We start from the raw sequence: 18,547 nt of genomic DNA, 5'->3' as shown, positions 1-18,547 counted from the left end.
ACTTTGACCGCAGCATCACCCCTGCCTACATAACTTTCTCAGCATTGTAAGCACGAGATGTGAAGTTCCCGGTCATAACCAACCCACTCCCAGCCGCATCCAATGCCGCCGGCAAGCAGAGGAGGATATTGGTGGCCTTGACCCCCGGCCCCGATGGAGGGGCACGAAGGTTTTTAGAACGAAACCGACACGTAGTTTAGTCAAACAACCTAGTGTCGGGAGCTCCGCCGACGCAAGCATTCGGGCACCAACACTGCGGTTCTGCGGCCAAGTAGACCTTCTTCCTTGTGGAGCTATAAGCCAGGAGGTACCTTGCAACAGCCGGATCAACTAAGATGACTGAGAGGAGCTGTACCACATCACGACTAATATGTTGTCATACAAAATAACAATCATTTTCGATATATTTTGTGCACTCATAGAAAACATCGTTGTGAGCAATTTGATAGCACTTTAATTGTTATAATGAAGAACCATGGCATTGAAATACTTAATTTTTATACCTTCTAACAACAAATATAACCAAATAAGCTTTTAAGTAATATTTTGTGCTTCAATACTGTATTTGGAATTAATCATTTGCTTCTTGCAGCTAGTGGTGGAGCGTCTATTAGTGGGATTACCTGCCCAATCAACAGCCGAGTAGGCACAAAAGTTAAGAAATGAGTGTGCGGAAAAATAAAGGCCGTGAAAAAAATTAACGGTCAACATAATAGATATTTTTGCGTCTATCAACTGAAAATATGGACATTTTAATTGTGAATACAAAAATGCTTATTATTCATGCATGTGATTGCTTTTTATCTATTTCTTAAATATATTCACGATGCTATTTTTGCCTCTCAAAATTGAGCTATACAATCTTACAAACCTTGTCAATTTGTTGCCAATTTTTATTTAAAGTTACGTACTAAAACATTTGTCAGCTACATGATACCATAAAAATGTACCTCAACTTCACTCAACCAACTAAATTTTATTCCATATGTTCTCGCACACAAACATATCTATCCATCTACACATGCATGAAAACACGATAGATATATACATATCCATTATCTTGCAAGTAATATCTTGAATGAGAAATTCTAGTAATCAAATTTTGTAACAATTAGGATGGCAGATGATTCATACTAGATTATCCCATGCACAAAGGAGCAGAGGGGTCCGATGGTGTACCAAAATCCAGCTGGTACATCATGCTAGTTATTAATCCGCCCCAAATTTGTTTGTTAATCACTCTCATCAAACAACTTTCCCTTGCCACCAAGGTAGTAGCCTGGTGGTAAGGGGGCGATAATTCCATCCGAGTTGTCCGGATTCGAAACGCGCGGGTATCCATTAAATTAGAAGACCGGATGCCCCACATCCGAACAGCTCGTTGGCGGAGATGCTTTTCTTCCATCTGTAGCAAGGTGGCGCTGGGGTGATGTACCCACACATGAGGCTTGAGCCCACGGGTCGAAAAAGGCACGCGAAACCTGCGACCTGTATCGAACATTCTCTGGTGGAAGAGCCCAGTAGTGGAGCTGCTACGCGGGTGGGCTGGTCCCTCCCCCTCCCCTCCTTTTTTTTTTACCAAAAAAAAAACAACTTTCACTTTGGTGACATTAAATCCATTAAAAATAAAATAAGCATACCAAGATGATAAGGATTCACGTATGGAGTGGCCCGCGCATCTCTCTTGTGCGCAACACCCTTTCCCGAAATGATTGAACTATAGAAGCGACTCAATTATAGTGCCCACGTAATATCATACTCTTGGAACCACCCCATCTCTTCCCCTCCATCCCTGGGCCGTCAAGGACAACTAAATTACCAAAACTGAAATCCTCCAACTGCATTAGACTTTCCCTAAGGAAACGTAAGTGAGTTAAAAGATGCTGTAATGTATTTAGTCAAAAATAGAGTAGTCTGAACAGAAAACGATTTACCAAAATTACAACTACTTCAATGGATACTGCCAAAAAGCTGGTTTTGATATCCATCCGTAGATACAGCGGTGAGTCAAACAATGATTTAGTCTCGCAGTTTTGCTGTATTTTTTTTTTTTTTTTTGCCATAGTTACATGACCCTATATTTCTTTTAAGCTGCAGTTACAAACATTTTCTCCTAACGTTAAACCTAAAAGCTTGGATGAGAAAGGTAAACAGACACTTCCAGCATCTTATAGATTTTTCTTCCTGGTAACATAGCAGTTGATGCTTATATACAGCGTTCTTCACAAGATAGCTTGGCTTCTCATGGGAACCTCATATGTTCATATTTTATTGTTCTTTGGATGGACGACGGAAGTAGTACCTGTAACCAAATTTGCTGGATTATGACAAAGGAAGAGAGGCTTAACCCAAGGCAGCAAAAGACAGCAATAAAATGAGGCACGTTTAAGGGCTTACACAAAAACTTTAATGCCATGGATTGAAGCATACTTTCGAAGGAGGCGTTCCACTGTGTACCACTCAGAATGTTGGGATCCATAGCCAATGCGTGGCATATGAATAGATGCTTTGAAGACAACCCACAACAATATGAATAATGGTAAAACAATTGAGATCAATGAATAATGGCAAAATTGATGCTCTAGCTAATCGTATTTTATGCATCATTTGCAAACTCACATGCATCTGTATGGGTGGGTGTGTGTGTGTGTGTGAGGCATAGATAAGCTTATTGATGACTCTTAATAATTTAACATAACCTTGGGAAGACGACTGTCAGGAGTTGACACTGCAGGTATTAAATGCTGATAAGTCACAGAAAAATGATGCTGTCTGCTTAGGTAATAGGAATCTAATGTGTCATCAATCGTCATGGAGTGACAGTATCTAAGAAGACAAGAATTTCCAATCCAATTATCCTTTTACAGTGAATAGTAGAAAGAACATGCTCATGACATTTCACTCCCTGAAATATTCTCACTCATCAAAATTGCATATGCTGGCATAATCCATCTCTAAGCTCACTATTGTCTAGCTTATCTTGGTAGTGGTACTTGGTTTGCAACTTCCTGCAATGCAGGTAAATTCATGAAGTTGAATCATTATATGAAATTATCAGTTTCTGTTACAAATGCAACACAATTGATCTAATTTTTTATAAATCAAAGTACTAATTTCTAATGTCATGATCCCAAATGCATATTAATGTTTTATCTGTTCAAATGTGAATGAGGTAATTAGCATGCTACGCAAGTCACTCAATAAACTCCAGCTTGACCAAACACCTGTACCTTACCTGATATTTGATTGTAACTGCCCAAAATTTTGCTTACTGATAGCTTGCATTACACATGAATGTGCAAACACGAGGCAAAGGATTAATAATTTGGAGGTGGTAATTCTAGAAAAAAGCTTATGACTAGATAAATGGATTTCTAGAAATATACTACAGATGGATGGATCCTGAATGTAAATAGTAAAACAGTACTAGAGAAGTATACTAAGTGTACAGCCTTTTATTCTTTATTAATTCTCTAGTTTGTGAGGAATTTCTTGGGAGGTGATAAACCTAGATTTGTAAACTGAAGTGACTGAAGTGTTCAATCTTGTAGAAGTAGCATCCTGCTCACATTGTTAACTCATAACCACTTCAGCCAAGCATTGAAGTCCTGGTACCGGCCAGCACCCATCACAGTTTGGTCCTGGGTCGGTGAGATAGGTCGGGATGGATGGAGAAGTAGCAACAAGAATGATGAAGACTAAAGAGAAAAGTTGTGTCCCCCCATACACCAGGTCATCCCAAGTGTTGGGATGCAACCAACCAAGGCCAACCCAACTGGTATCAACAGGCAAGGTTGGGATATTCCAGTTCATGTGCAAACCGATGTCCTGGGATGTCCTAGATACTGTATTTTTATCGAATTAGTATGGTACCAACAAGGCACATCGAAACGTTAATCCTTGATTTTAGCTTAATATGAACCATGGTAGTGATTAGTGCATATCCTATGAGCTAAGAAAAATATATGTAGCACCACTAGTAGGATGCTACTTATCCGAATTAAAATTAATTTTATTGATAATTTTATAATTAATAATATTTTATTGATAAAAATTAATTAAAAATATTTAAATAGTTACAAAAACCTTGAAAAAATAGTTTGATGTATGGATAACTGATAAGTATTTTCCAAAGTAATAATCTGATTTTTTCATTAAATAAAAATCACTATTTTTAAATAATCAATTAAATAATGATCAATTGAAATAAAAATATATGGAATCTGATTTAGAATTAATTTTCTACAGATCTTATTATTAAATATCACTTTATTATATAATAATTAATTAAAAATATTTTAATAATTATAAAAATTGAAAGATTAGTATTATTAGTATTTTGTATAGATAATGTAGAAGCATTTTCTGAAATAATTTAGTGATTTTTTGCAATACAATATATTTTCACTATTTTTGCATTACAATATATTTTTACTATTTTTTAAATAATTAATTAAGTGTTTGTTAATTGATTTAAAAATATATGACAAATATTTGTCAAACTTGCATAAACAGATCCAGGATGGAAGGAGTTAGATCGTGATATAGGCCGAGATCATAGGATGATGCTTTTAGGCCAACACCACCTGAAGGTGCAGATGGTGCGACATGGAGTTCCAAGAAGTAAGGGTGATCAAGTTAAAGCAGTATCTAGCCAATGATTACTCTAATGTGTCTCATTATCAGATCCATGGAGGCCTGCCAAGTATTAAAAAAGCACTTTGCCAATTTCAAGACAAGTAAGAAAGGTTAAGAAAAAGGTGGAGATTGAACGGAAGCAGAACCACCTTCTTACCTCTCGAGGGATTCGAAAGACTATGAGGCATCGATTCTAGATGACCTTGAGAAGACACAGATTCAGGCTACTCTCTAGAAGAGCTTAAATGGCCAATGGTAGAGGAAAGAGGTTGCTAGGAACTGGGCTCAATTTGGCCTTCACAATACAAATCACATTCTAGTTCTGGATTCGCCAAGGCAAATCCAATCTACAAGAGAACCTCATTAGTCAGAGGTTTTTTCGTATAGGCGGTGATTGAGTGCCACTAGGTTTGGGGCCCTTGGAATTTGGAATTTACAACGAGAAGAAATCCAAAGCCATACCACTGGGGGCTACCATTAATGATGTAGATCTTCGTGCCTCTCCCAGAAGAGACTGTAAGCAGTAGAGAAGAACTGGTGTAATATCCTAGGCCTAGATGCCGGGACATCGGCACTCCACAAAATTTTTGATGTCATTACGTACTTTATACTTTGAGTCCATTTATTATATTATGTGTATACTCAATTAAACATACTTCAATTGTACTTCAAGACCATCTGATGACAAAAAAGATATCAAAATAACATCAAAATCCTAAATTAAACAATCACAATAATTAAAATAATAACTGAAAATAAAAAAATAGAAAAAACTAAAAAACTGAAAAACAAAAAAAAAAAGCAAAATGGCATAGCCTACTGATCAGATGACTGGTACATCATACCATATCATGTGCCAGTATAGTATCGGACGATGTTGTACCATACTTATTGGTGACCGGTACCACACCTGGTACTGGATGGACCATGATCAAAACTATTTCAATGCCGAGCTAACACATGTGAGGCATCATTTATTCATAATACTAATTCCGAATAAGTGCTATACATATATAGTGGGAAATAGTTTGAAACTCAAAAATCATCCTCAATTATTCTTCTTAGTCACTCTAACATGCATGGAGTACATCAGGCAAATTTTCGGCGTTGATTTTTGATTTCCTGCTCCTACTCCCCCTCCTACATCCACTTTCTAAAGCTTCGAACCATTGTAGATAGGTACTATTATTATCAGTGTTTAATCCTCGTCTATTCAATTTTAATATGCAACAGCAAGATGAGTATATTGAATTTAAGATGATTTTTTTTTTGATGCTTCCTAAACATTTAGCACCTAAAATCATCTAAAAGTGCCAGTTCCCTGCTCCTTGTACCCTAGTCCATTCCAAAATTATGTGATTATTGAATCTTAACCAATCTTTAAAACTGATAAAAAAAATAAAATTTGAAAAAAAATAACTAAAATGGAATTCAAAAGGCACAAATGTAACAAATTGACAGCAAAATTCTCTGTGAAAAACATATGTATTACAAGGCCAAATCAAGCCACTCAAGTAGCCACAGTAATTGGTCTGGGTTTTTCAGTTGGCTCAATAAGAAAACTGAGTATCACGCCCACTCATTTGCCTTTTGTGTCAAATGTCGAATCAACACAAATCTAAGCAAACAGTTAAACTTCCCAGGTTCTGCTTGTATACTTGATACTCTTCTATTATGGTGCTAATGTTGGTTGTGTTTTATCACAAATAATCTATTCTCTGATGGAACACTGACTGAGTCAGACCCTATTCTTTATTCTTTATTTCATTTCTCCTTAGTTATATAAATATTGAACATGTTTTGCCATATGCTTCCTTCTTCATTATAAGAACCTTGTACCTTTTCTTTAGTTGCTACTAAATCAACTATTTGCCAATTGGATAAAAAATCAAAAAAAGGAAGAAGCAAACTTCAAAGTCATCACAGGTGCAATTTCAGATTCCTGTGCCCAAATACACTATTAACTCTAATGACGACGCATTAGGCATCCATGAGTGTAACAACCCAAGACCTTACCCCAAAAGGCCAGATAAAAGGTATTAATTCAATTTCTTGACCTTGAACAAGTACTCGAGATCTTCCCAAATCCCAACACACAACTAATGAAGGACTAAACATACGCTCGCATAAGTCCTCACATAATCCCCCCATTTAGGTCATGTCGTCTTTGCCAGGCTAAAAGTCCAATCATAAAGATCCAATCCTAATCACCGTGATCAGCACGTGGGCAACCCCAAAAAGGCCTGTCTTGCAGTGTCCCCTAGTCTATGTGGGCCATAGATCGGATCGGCTCTAATACTATTTATAATGATCCAAGACCTCACCAAAAAATGCTAATTGGAGGTTATTATTTGGATTTCTTGATCCAGCATAAGAATTCAAATATTCCCAATGCATAACTGATGTAGGACCAAATATATGAACGCACAGAGCCCTCAGTCCCTCACATACCGCCCCCATCAAGTTTAACTCTTGGCATCTCACCAGGCTAAGGATCCAAGTCCAATTAAATCCAATTACGAACACAATGATTGGATTGTGGTTAGCACTAAAAAAGCTTGTGCTATAGCATCCCTAGTTTACATGGGCCATAAACCGAGTCCATTTTGATACTACTTGTAACGATCCAATATCTCACCCAACCAAAATGTATTATTTAGTTTTTCTGGCTCTATATAAGTACCCAAGATCTTTCTAGTGCACAATTATAGTGGGACTAAATACATGCCCGCACGAGTCCTCACAATGAGCATATTCATTAGAATGTGTTTAAAATATAGATTTTAGTTTTGAAATTTGATCATTTGATTCTACGATTACCAGATTCATGACAAGCACATGCGCGGACACATGCAAACACACAAACAAAACCCTATCTAACATCTAGAAGGGAATATTTTGAAAACTAAAGTTGATGAGAATATTTGTGTGCATGCCTTTATAATGCAAAACGCCTTGTCATAATGCATAAAAGTTGAAATAGTTTGAAAGGCGAAATAGAGGTCACAGCCATTTTTTCAATATTTCTTTTTGAGAGCTTCATAATGACATAAAGACTTAGGAAATACATAAAGAAATAAGAGAATATTATCAACAAATTTTAATGAAATGGAAAGGGATTTAGATAACTACCAGAATTCTGAGCAGCCGAGAAAGATGCCTTTGACAAGCATCTTTCAAAATCAGTTATAGAGATATCACTCCTGGGAACTTTACGTCTTGGATTATATGACTGCACAACAGCTAGTGCCACCCACAAAGGAACATCTAGGACATCACCTTTGTCACTGTGGGTTCCTGCGGTATGATAAATAGTTAGGAAAGTGGAACATGACATATGCAGAGATAATCACACAGTATGCTGCATAAAATAGGTGCTGTATGGATGAAGTACAAGCTCAGAGAGAGAGACAGAAAGAGAGAGGTGATGATCTATAAATGATCATTTAGCAATGCTCCCCAGACTCATATTCTATCGCTTCATAATTAGCTTTAGTTGGATTCCCCAATGAAAAGAATTTCCCTGTCCTCAAAACATGTCAGATCTCCTAATGCTTCTTGGAAAAATGAGATTCCTACCTTCCTTGTCCAACATCTAATAGCCATGGAATTTTTTTCCAATACCTATATTATATTATCCCACCAAAGGCTGCCAAACTAACATGTTGCCTCCTTTACAAAGATGAAGTTGGCCAAATACATTCTTCTGTCTAGATAGACTGACTTCATTGGTCACTCATGGTAAGGGCTTTCTGATAGTGTCATGAATGCATGTTTAAAATAATGTAAAAAAACAACGCTCATAGCAGTATTTGAAAAAAAAAAGAAGAAAACATACTACCTTCCTCAGCTTCCTTCATTGTAGATCTGTTTAAGCTGAAACACAGCATAGAAGGTTTTTTAAAGAAAAAAATTACTTCAATGATTACCAACCCAAGGATTAAAGTCCTGGTTCTAGTACATCTCCTGTCTAGTCCCAGGATGGTACAGTACTGGGATGGGTTAGGACCTACCAAGACTGAATGGAACAACCATTTTTAACAATAAGAATGAAGAGGGGCAAATAATAAAAATGGTGTCCAGGATGCGGGGTCATCCCACGTTTCGCAATGCAATGTTCTCCATCTGGGTTGGCATCAATTTGGATGGTCAAGATGTCCCAGTTCTTGAGCGAAGCCATCGGGTAATGTTCTTTTATCAGAATGGTATGGTAACACACTAGGACATGAATCCTTGTCCTGCACACCTATGAGTTTTTCCAACTCAAAATCAGCTATTCAAGACAGAGTAGCATTCTTTTGGTTGACTCATCTTTGATAGTCTGAAGGAGTGATACAGTTAGCGTCTATGTTGCTCAATGCTTTACGACCTTTAATTAACCTTGCCTTTACTTTTCATCTTGCAAACCTTCCAATTTAGTTTATCTCCTAATGATCATGTTTCTGATTAGTTGGGTAATATTGGCCATAGAGAGCAGAATCAAGTATTATGATTGTAATATGTCCAGCATCTTTACATTCATTGACCACTGCTCCATCCCCCAAGACCTTCCTGTGATCAATATCATTACTAAGCTTTAATGGAGCAACCACATGATTCTCACATGCTTGTAGATGATCATGAGTATTCATGAAGTATACGATGACATGGATAGAAAGAATTTTTCTGTTGGTGATAGATACAATATGAAAGCTTTTAATGCAAACCGATAAAAAAAGTGCAACTAGATTATTAATCAGAAAGGTTGCATCAGCTACAGAGTGCAAACAATATTCTGAAAATCAAATCAATTTTTAAATCATAAAAGAATTGGGCTGAATGAAGTGTCATATTACTTATCATAAAATCTGTTAACATAGTTCCAGAAAGTGCAAAATATTGTCAATAGCAAACAAGATTTAACCTACATCTTCCTAAATTTCAGTTTTCTACTTAATAGCCAGTGGAATAACTATATTACTATTTTCCACTCTAGAGTATTTATACATTATTAAAGACAGTACAAAGTGGTGGGGCAATCAGAACAAGGAATCATTAGCAGCTACAAACTCTTCACATAAAACTAGCTCCTTGTCATGAACAAGAACCATAACTGGAGTGTCTTAAGCTGTAAGCCTCCCCCTCTCTCCCCCATCCTCTACCTCTCTCTCTTCTCTCCCCTTCTCCCTCTCCCCCTCACCCTCCCTGTTTCAGTTACACCCCGGAATGGCATGGTATGACCAATACCATACCGAATTAGTCATCGGCTAGTATGAGCCCTAGTACCGGTTTGACAAACCTTGATTATTAGCAAGGACTACCGAACGATCCTGAATCGAACAGTTTCGAAGCGTACCAAACTAGGTTGACCGGTTCCCAAGACAATTGCCGGTCGGATCTAGTTCCAAAACCAAACCGATTTTTAAATAAAAACCCTACTGAAGTCCTCTCCCGCTCTCTCGATTTCTCTCCCTCTCCCCCGCTCTCTCGATTCCCTGTCCCAATCTCTTGATTCTCCTCTCCCTCTCTCCCTCTCTCTTGATTCTCCTCTCCCAATCGCCTCCCCTCTCTCCTCTTTCTCTCATTGCTCCACAACAACGAGAGCTCCGCAAATTTGATGCCAGCTAGAATTAGGGTTCTGCAATGACGACAACTCCGCAGCTAAGGTTAGGGTTCCGTTGCCGCTGCTCATGAAGTACGCCTCTCCCTCTCTTTTTTATTCTCCTCTCCTGATCTTCTTCTCCCCTCTCTCCTCTCTCTCGATGCTCCACAACAAGAGCTCCGCAAAGATGATGCCAGCAGGAATTAGGGTTCTGCAATAATAACAACTCCGCAGTAAGGTTAGCATGCTGTTGCTGCCGTCGATGAGGTACACCTCTCCCTCTCATTTTTATTCTCCTCTCCTCCTCCCTCTTCCCCCTCTCCCTCTCCCTCCCCCTCCCCTTGGTTCCAGTATGCCTCGGCTCGGTATTGTATATATAGGAACCGTACTAAACTGGTCGCTGGCCAATACGACCCCCTGTGGTTCAACAAACCTTGATTATTAGTATGTAAAATATTTAAATTGTTAAAGCAAATGTAGCAGCAAATACCCAAATTGGAAGGCAAATCGATTTTTCATGGTCTCTTGCCAAATGTGACATTAAAGTTCCTCAGTTTTACCACCATAACAACGACGAACAGCATTATCCAACAAATTGAGGATAGATAACATGAAGCAAGGAAAAATCAATTTTAAAATTTTGGGTTCACTAGAAAGCATGGCACAAAAAAATTACCTTAATATTCATGTAGTATTTTAAGCACCTTCAAAAAAATCACACTATAGTTTACCAAAAAAAGAAATGATATTGTCCATCAAAGTTACCTTCAAGCTATCTAAAAGTCTGTCTTACCTAGTATCGATAACAAAGACAGTCCATTTTCTCTTTCCAGGTCTACCAGGAAGGAGACTTGGAAGAGAGATACAAGACCTAATGTTGGTGCATCTGAATGGAAAATATTTATACAATAAGTGGTTTCTTTTTGTTTGGGTAAACAACAAATGGCTTTTCAAACACAATGAGACTTGATTGCTTGAGTTTGAGATAATCATAGACATGCACTCAACAAAATGAATTATAAGGTTAAAGATACTAATTGCAAAGGGGGCGGTAAAAGTTCTAGATGAAGTTCACAAGAAACAAAACCAGGAGTCCAGGGTTATCACAATTGATACAGCATTACACCATCTTAGGTTTTAATATCTTTGTGAGTTGACGGAAAATTCTAAACACTTCTTATGTCGGGAGCTAGATTTTTAATGAGCAAGATGAAAGATTTTCCATGTACAGGTGCCGATTTATCAAAGAATGGCTATTTTGCCCTACCATAAGAAATTGAATTTAATTCTGATTCCTCAATAGCATTAAAAAACTTCATACAAAGAGCAGAATGCTAATTATCTGCAGCATGTTTATGAGCATGTATTAATGGTATAAAGCTTCTTGGTTCATTGAAGGCAACATTCCTGCTGATTCGGTTTCTTTACTTTATTTGTTTGACTATCTAAAACCACTTTAACAGATAGGATCACAATAAGAAGAAAATAAGAAGATGGTGCATGGCAATGGTGGTGACAATTGCAAGATACAAAGACTAACCATTTATCTTTATTAAGTGAAGATCTCCCAGATGAAGATCGCCACATTCAAAAGCTCGGTGATAAGCATCTGGTATGCATGTAGAAAGCGAAGCTAGAGCATCAAACATTCCTCCATGTCCCCAATTTCCAGAAGTATCTACACAACTGCAAACAAAACTTCTGATAAGCCATTAGAAAAGGTAGTTTCTGTATGAAGCGCATATTAATATATAATAAACTGGGAGGAAGAACTTGTATAGTTCAGCTGAAGAACAGTATTTATTGCCTCTAAAATTCTAACCAAACACTGGAAAAATTGCTTCCTGAAATTCTTATGCAAGAAACGAAAAGTTCAAAACTATTTGCATATGATCATCTTAATAATATGATATTTGATATTTTCATCTAGGAGACATGTTAGGTAAAAAAATTCTTAGCCCTTCTTGTACAGATTCGAAAGCAAGGAAGTTTGTAGAACTCCCACTGATATTCCAGTATAGGACTCATTAGTTGGCCATCCGTAAGACACAGGGAAGAGAAAGGATATGAATAGAAAAACAAACAAGTAAATGAAACGGGATAGGAGATTTTTGTTATAAGTTGCAAAAAGGAGAAAATGTTACCTAAATATTATAGCAGGCTCCATAGGGCAAATTTTTGATGGATCAGTACAATCTCCATACACAAATTGGATGGACCCTACATCTGACATCATATTATTATCCACCATGAAATCAGGATCTTTGACGGCCAATGATTGGTAACCAAGAGCTTCCCACTTGGCCGATTTCTTCTCCTCTGCCTTTTTCCTATCAGCTTCATGCTTTAATTGTTTTTCTTCTGACAAGTATCTTCTCTTTTCCAGCTCTGGAGTGGAACTCTCTGTAGCTTGCGAAACCTCCTTAAACTTTTCAACCCAAGATAGATATGAAGCCTCGTCGAGTTCAGGGTCAAAACTGGTGATGGCAGAATTAGTTCTCATAAACACATCAGTGCTATTCAACATATCTCTTGGATTAATTTCACACTTGTGATCGTCCTTGTCTGATGGCTCATGACTACGCATTTTGAGCACCCTTTCAGTCATTGCATTTAATTGTACCATATTTTCTCCATTTGTGGTACCCTTGTTGAGATCCGCCGGATCAAATATTTGGAGTCCAAAAATGAGAGATCGCATGTCACCAGAATCAAACCCAACATCTTTCCCTGCTCCTTGTACTTCATTCTCTTGTCCAACCACACAATTGCTGAGGTGAAACTTTCTCTCTGCTCTTCGCATAATTACCTAAATGTACACCACTACACTTGATAAGCAGTACATGAAACTTTCTCCTTTCTCTTCGCAAAAGAAAACATTATTTCAGATATTGTGTTTAACTTCTTTCATTACCTCCTCTATGGTATGTTCTGTTACTAGATTTATAGACAAGACATGGTTCATTTGACCAATGCGGTGAGCACGCTGCAAAGCCTGCTTGTCCACTTGGGGGTTCCAGTCTTGCTCATAAAATATAACCTAAACCACTTCTTTCCATCAATGATGAATGGTATGGAATGAATAATGCACATCCAACATAGAATGACAGCATAATGGAAAAGAAGATGTTCAGTATGGATCAATGCCATTTAAGTATAAAAACATGCGAAGACATCTATTTCTTTAATTATAATATTCATCAAGCACAGACATATAACAACCAATGTCGCACTGGAATTTAAATGACATCATGATCACAGAGCTTCAGCAATATTCAGGTCTGCATTCTTCACATTGTTTACCAAGTGAATGGAGATGCAATTCCATGTTTTACCTACAAAATCTATCATTCCAAAATCTGTTTGCACCATATTGGAAGGATAGATAAAATAATTCACCAAGTCACTAAAACAAATATTTAAATAAAGTGTTTCCCAAACCCTGTAGGGTAGAGTTCCATTCTTGCATTCTGATTCTATATTACGAGGAAAAGCTAAGCAGGGGATTGGAAATCTAGCAAAAAGGCAGGCATATATATTCTCATTTCTTCAGTGTATGCATAAAATAAGCATATATGATCTAGTGATTTTATACTACTCCCATATAGTAATTCCATGAAAACCAATTCTGAGTAGCTATTGAAGATACTGTTATACAAAATCAAAGTGCAATTCTCATATCAAAAGCCCACCAAACAAGCACTTTATTTTATGCATCCTGTAGCTAACGCCCCTTATAGTTAGATTCAGAGTTATCGATTTCCACACCTGTTAAGGCAAATAGAGAAGGGGATTTCTACTTACACTCCTGCAAATACAAAGCAACTGAAGGACACACTTTTGGAGTGAGATAGAAACTTGGAGGAGATCAAAGAAAGCAACATCCAGCTTCTAGAGAAGCAACCTGGCTGGGCTCGATCCAAACCCGCTACTGCAACCCGCTCATTGGGAAGGCTTGGCTCGAAAATCCCAACTCGACATGGCAGGGTTAGGATTGACCTTCAATCCCAACCTGAACATTGCCAAAACCGATACATAATAAGTAGACAATTCATATTTATATTTCATATAGGTTATTTATATGTTTTAAAAGTTATATCTTTAGTCTTCTTAAATTATGTACAAGTATAGCACTGAGCCCCGGACACTGATAAACAGTTGCGGCCTTAATCCAACCAATACACATCCAAAAGAACATGCCAAACCTTTCCTCTATCTTAAAATTCCTATTCAAATTTCAAAAGGATCTAATCTAATTAACACAGCACAACCCAACCTGACCTCACTAACTTGACTAACCTGAATTGAGCTTAATATGTGGCTTGGTGGGTTGGGTCAGAGAAATTCCAACCCGAGCTTGGGATGGATCGTGCTGGGTTGGGAGATACAGAGGTATGGTTGGGTTAGGTATGCCCTCAACCCAACCCAACCCAACCAGCCCGAGCTGCACCCTACCAACTTTTCCACAAATCAACAAACCAAATTTTCCAGAACGTCCATTGAGGAACCCCATTCCACCTTATCATATGCTTTCTCGTAGCTTTGCAAACCATCTTGTTCCCTAGATCAATGTCTGAAACTATGGACATTTGCATGCAACCAAAATACCAGCCAATGTAATTCTGCCATGGGGAAAGATTTAGCTCTAGTTTGATGATTCTATCGCCAGCACCTTTCCAAGATTTGTAGCATAATTTCCACATTTTTAAGAAATCTTCATGAGCTAATTGTTTCAGACTTTTAAGATGGCCTTTATCTATCTAGATGGAAATCAAAAAGTGAGCACTAATGAAACAAAGGAAATGTACATTTTCCAACAAAAACGTTTTCCTTGGGGTTATCAATCTATCCTATTTCTGAAGGAGAAGAGTTGAGGATCTAATTGGAAGTTAGGAGATGGTTCATACAGGTTGTAGAAGACTGCAAGCTTTTGGCCCTCGGCATGGTGCCCCCCTTCATTGTGTTTTACACTGTCATCCTATCAAACTCTTCAACTAACATTTTTGCCCTGTCAAGCTAGATAACTCTTGGTAGGACCAAGCTGTTGAGGAATGAGTCCCACATTGAATAGGTTAAGGATACTAATGATACTTATATAACCACGCGCCCATCCACCTATTCACTTAAGCTTTTGGGTTGAATTTTAATAAAGTTTCAATGCCCATGATCCCTCTTACCTTCCGATGTTTCCACACCCCCACTTACTAATCCATGTATTGCTCATCTTTGGGTTTCGTCCCTCGGGCTCTACACATGAGGGGGTTGTTGAGAAAATAACCCACATTGGATAGTTTAAAACATTAAGGGCTCTAATGGTACTTATGAGACGGGACAATCAGCCTACTAGCTTAAATTTTGAGTTGAATTTTAACACAAGCAAGGTTCACAGACTTAGTACCGAACTACGTAATGATAAAAGACCAGTACAATACGGGACAGACACCATGCCAAACCGAACCATCCCGATCACCAAAAATATATATTCTTTGTTTTTTATTTTCAGGATTTTTAAACTACTTTTATATAGTTTTGAGTAAAAAATAGGATTTTGTGAGTTCATTCTTTATGTTTAAATGTAACATACTTCAAGCTTTTCCATTACATGCTAAAAAGAATAGTATAACTGTATAATACGTGTTAAACTAACTAAAGTAAAACACTGAAAATATAAGATATAAAATGTTGAAAATATAAGATACTTATATTAAAAAATTGGAAATGCAACATACATGTATCTGCTCAATTCCAATATACATGCATGTCTCCTCTCATTCTCCACTCTTACCTTGAAGAAAAGGGAGAAAAGGGCATCCACCCCTTTCTCCTTGCATAAATAAGGCCCTGAACTAGTATAGGGTACTTACAAGGCCAGACTGCCCGAAATACTATGTTCCGTGCAGTTTGCACCAGTTCAAGCACAAACTGTACTGAAACCATGAACTATCCCAATTCATGATCAGCACAATAAGGTATCGGCTATAGTGGGCAAATTGGTTAGGTACTGTATGCCTTGGGACCGAGGAATTCTAACCAATTATTGTTATCTTCCTTAATGGTTGGGTAAAATTGTTCTATTACTCAAGCCACCTTTAGTTTATAGCAAAGAATACCGAAATGACCCAAATCTAGAGGTTCGACCTGTACTAAACTGAACCAACATCGAACCATGCAAGTCGGTTTGGGTTATAAATCAATCCATTGTCTTTTTTTTCTGAGACATCCATCGCCTCTTAGAGAGCCTTCGAGGGCATTCTCTCCACTTTCTCCGCCTTGCAATCCCTCCTTTGCTGCATCCTGCTCACCATCGACGATCGATTATCTCAATCAAGGTTTGCCAAACCGATACTGGAAGGTATATCAAGTTGCCAACACAGTATATCTGCTAGTGCTAGCAAAGTAGAACTAAGATGTTGTACCATGTGCCAATATAGTATGGTATAAAGGGGTATATTGGTACAGTATGATACAACATTACGCACTAGTACTTCAATCCCATGTTAGAACCATTATACAACACCAACCCTTTATGCGGGATGGGCACTGCAAAGATAAATTGCCCAAAAAAGAAAGTTAGAGGGCCTTTTTATTATGTCCTAGAACTAAACTATTCTACATGCGGGTTTCAAGCAAGGGTTTGAATCTTGGAACTAGGCCCTGTCTCAATTTGCTCTTGGGAAAGATATGGTAGTGAGACATATGGTACCATCAAGCATATCAAAACAACATGCAACAATAAGGCTAAAAAGGAAAAATAACAAATTGTATTTGACCATCTTGATTGTCTGAGTGTGACCCAACACTCAGGATGCAATTGGGATAGTCAGGACAACAGTTCAAGAGGGACCATCGTCCTACAAGTCTCCTAGGTCCTGCTTTCTTGTGGGAACGATACGATACAGACAACACCACCCTGTTCCAATGGGACCTCAATCCATGGTTTCAAGTGCACCTCCGTTTTTTATAGCAACATTCCTTTTCAAAAAAAAAAATAAGAGAAGAGAGTTTGGAAGATACATGAGCGAAACAATCAACCTATTGATATTTGAAGACCAAAAAGATTTTTCCAATGTCGCATTTTTGGGTCCAATGGAATTTTTATTAGCCTCCCAAATCATAGTTGACAAGCGATCCAGTCTAAGAGTAAGTATTTTTCTTTTAATTCCTTTGAGTATTGATAATAAATGCCGAAATCATCATGCAAGATAGCAAGTACTACACCTAATTGTCCGGGTGTGCCTTTATACTTGAGATGCAATCGAGACAGTCCGGACAACAATTCAAGAGGAACCCGGCGTCCTGTTAGTCTCCCAGGTTTTGATTTCCTATGGGAAGGGTACAATACTGACAGTACCATTATGTTCTTGTGGGACCAAAATCCATGGTTTCAACTTTCAAGTGTACAATTGATAGATAAAGTCAAAATCATCATGCAAGACACCAAGTACTATATCATCTACAATACATATGATAGAAACAAACTGGTTTTATTTATCATTTTAAAGCTGATACACAGCATGCTTAAGTAAAATTATAAGATACTTGCAAAAACTTGAGAAAATTTGAAGAAAACAGTATTGAGCACACAACAAAATCATTAGTATTAAAATAGGAATGCCACCAAAGTGAGTTGAACTAGTGCAGAGCATATACAAGCTATGCAATGGATACTTATGGTGTTTTTCCATCCAAGAACAAGGGAAAATAAAAAGAATTAGCAATGTCTATGAGTACTTCTGAAAACTCACTGTATCTGCAGCCACAAGATTAAGACCAACTCCTCCTGCTCTCGTTGAGACCAGAAAAATAAAAGCCCCATTTTGATTATCATGATGTTTTAAAGTGACTTTAACTGTTTGCTGGCTGAAGCTTCTTATTGCAGCAAAACGCTCCTCGGCACGTACAGATCCATCAAGGCGTTCATAGGTGAAATTCCGCAATTCTAGGAAGTCCTATATTTGTGTGGTATGTCAGAAAATATCATACAAGAAAGGCCAGGCTAGCACTGAGTAGCAGTAATAAGACCTAAACAACTTGTTTCGGTTCATAGGCTACGATAATTAACCTGAAGAACGTCCAGTGTATGAGTCATCTGAGCAAATAGCAGAACACGGTGTCCTCTTGCATGGAGTTTCTGAAGTAGTTGGTCTAATATAATAAGTTTACCACTAGCCTGACCAATATCAGTTTCACACACAAAAAAAAGTAAAAGCCAAACAGTCAAAAAGAAGCAAAATTAAGTCTCATTAGTCTAAGATAAGTGTCCACGAATAAGAACTGTGAGTGGACGGATCTCGATCCCTAGGTCCTTCTTTTTCCTTCTTTTTCCTG

At 37.7% G+C, this 18,547-nt stretch overlaps 1 protein-coding gene across 20 annotated transcripts in view; it reads right to left on the bottom strand.

Annotated features, from left to right (window-relative positions):
• Window positions 1–1,869: 1,869 nt before the first annotated feature.
• The window catches only part of ASG3 (SNF2 domain-containing protein / helicase domain-containing protein), a 29,320-nt gene continuing 12,642 nt past the window's right edge, over window positions 1,870–18,547 (bottom strand). For 7 of the 20 annotated variants that reach the window (XM_088718690.2, XM_088718691.2, XM_088718686.2 and 4 more), the window contains 8 exons: window positions 18,282–18,389; window positions 17,965–18,168; window positions 13,134–13,259; window positions 12,364–13,028; window positions 11,760–11,905; window positions 7,771–7,935; window positions 2,398–2,506; window positions 1,870–2,302 (listed from right to left, as the gene is read on the bottom strand). In XM_088718690.2, the coding sequence (XP_088574816.2) occupies window positions 2,269–2,302; window positions 2,398–2,506; window positions 7,771–7,935; window positions 11,760–11,905; window positions 12,364–13,028; window positions 13,134–13,259; window positions 17,965–18,168; window positions 18,282–18,389 (1,557 nt within the window). In that variant the 3' untranslated portion in view covers window positions 1,870–2,268. Of the gene's footprint in view, window positions 2,303–2,393; window positions 2,507–2,779; window positions 3,009–7,770; window positions 7,936–11,759; window positions 11,906–12,363; window positions 13,029–13,133; window positions 13,260–17,964; window positions 18,169–18,281; window positions 18,390–18,547 lie in introns of those variants that run through there. The other 13 variants (XM_088718694.2, XM_088718695.2, XM_088718693.2 and 10 more) reach the window with 8 other exon arrangements.

This window comes from Phoenix dactylifera, chromosome 3 (genome assembly GCF_051530095.1).
Source record: "Phoenix dactylifera cultivar Ajwa chromosome 3, Ajwa_hap1_PhDact_Kaust_v1.1, whole genome shotgun sequence".
Taxonomy (NCBI): Eukaryota; Viridiplantae; Streptophyta; class Magnoliopsida; order Arecales; family Arecaceae; genus Phoenix; species Phoenix dactylifera.
This window is presented reverse-complemented; position numbering and strand designations above follow the sequence as displayed.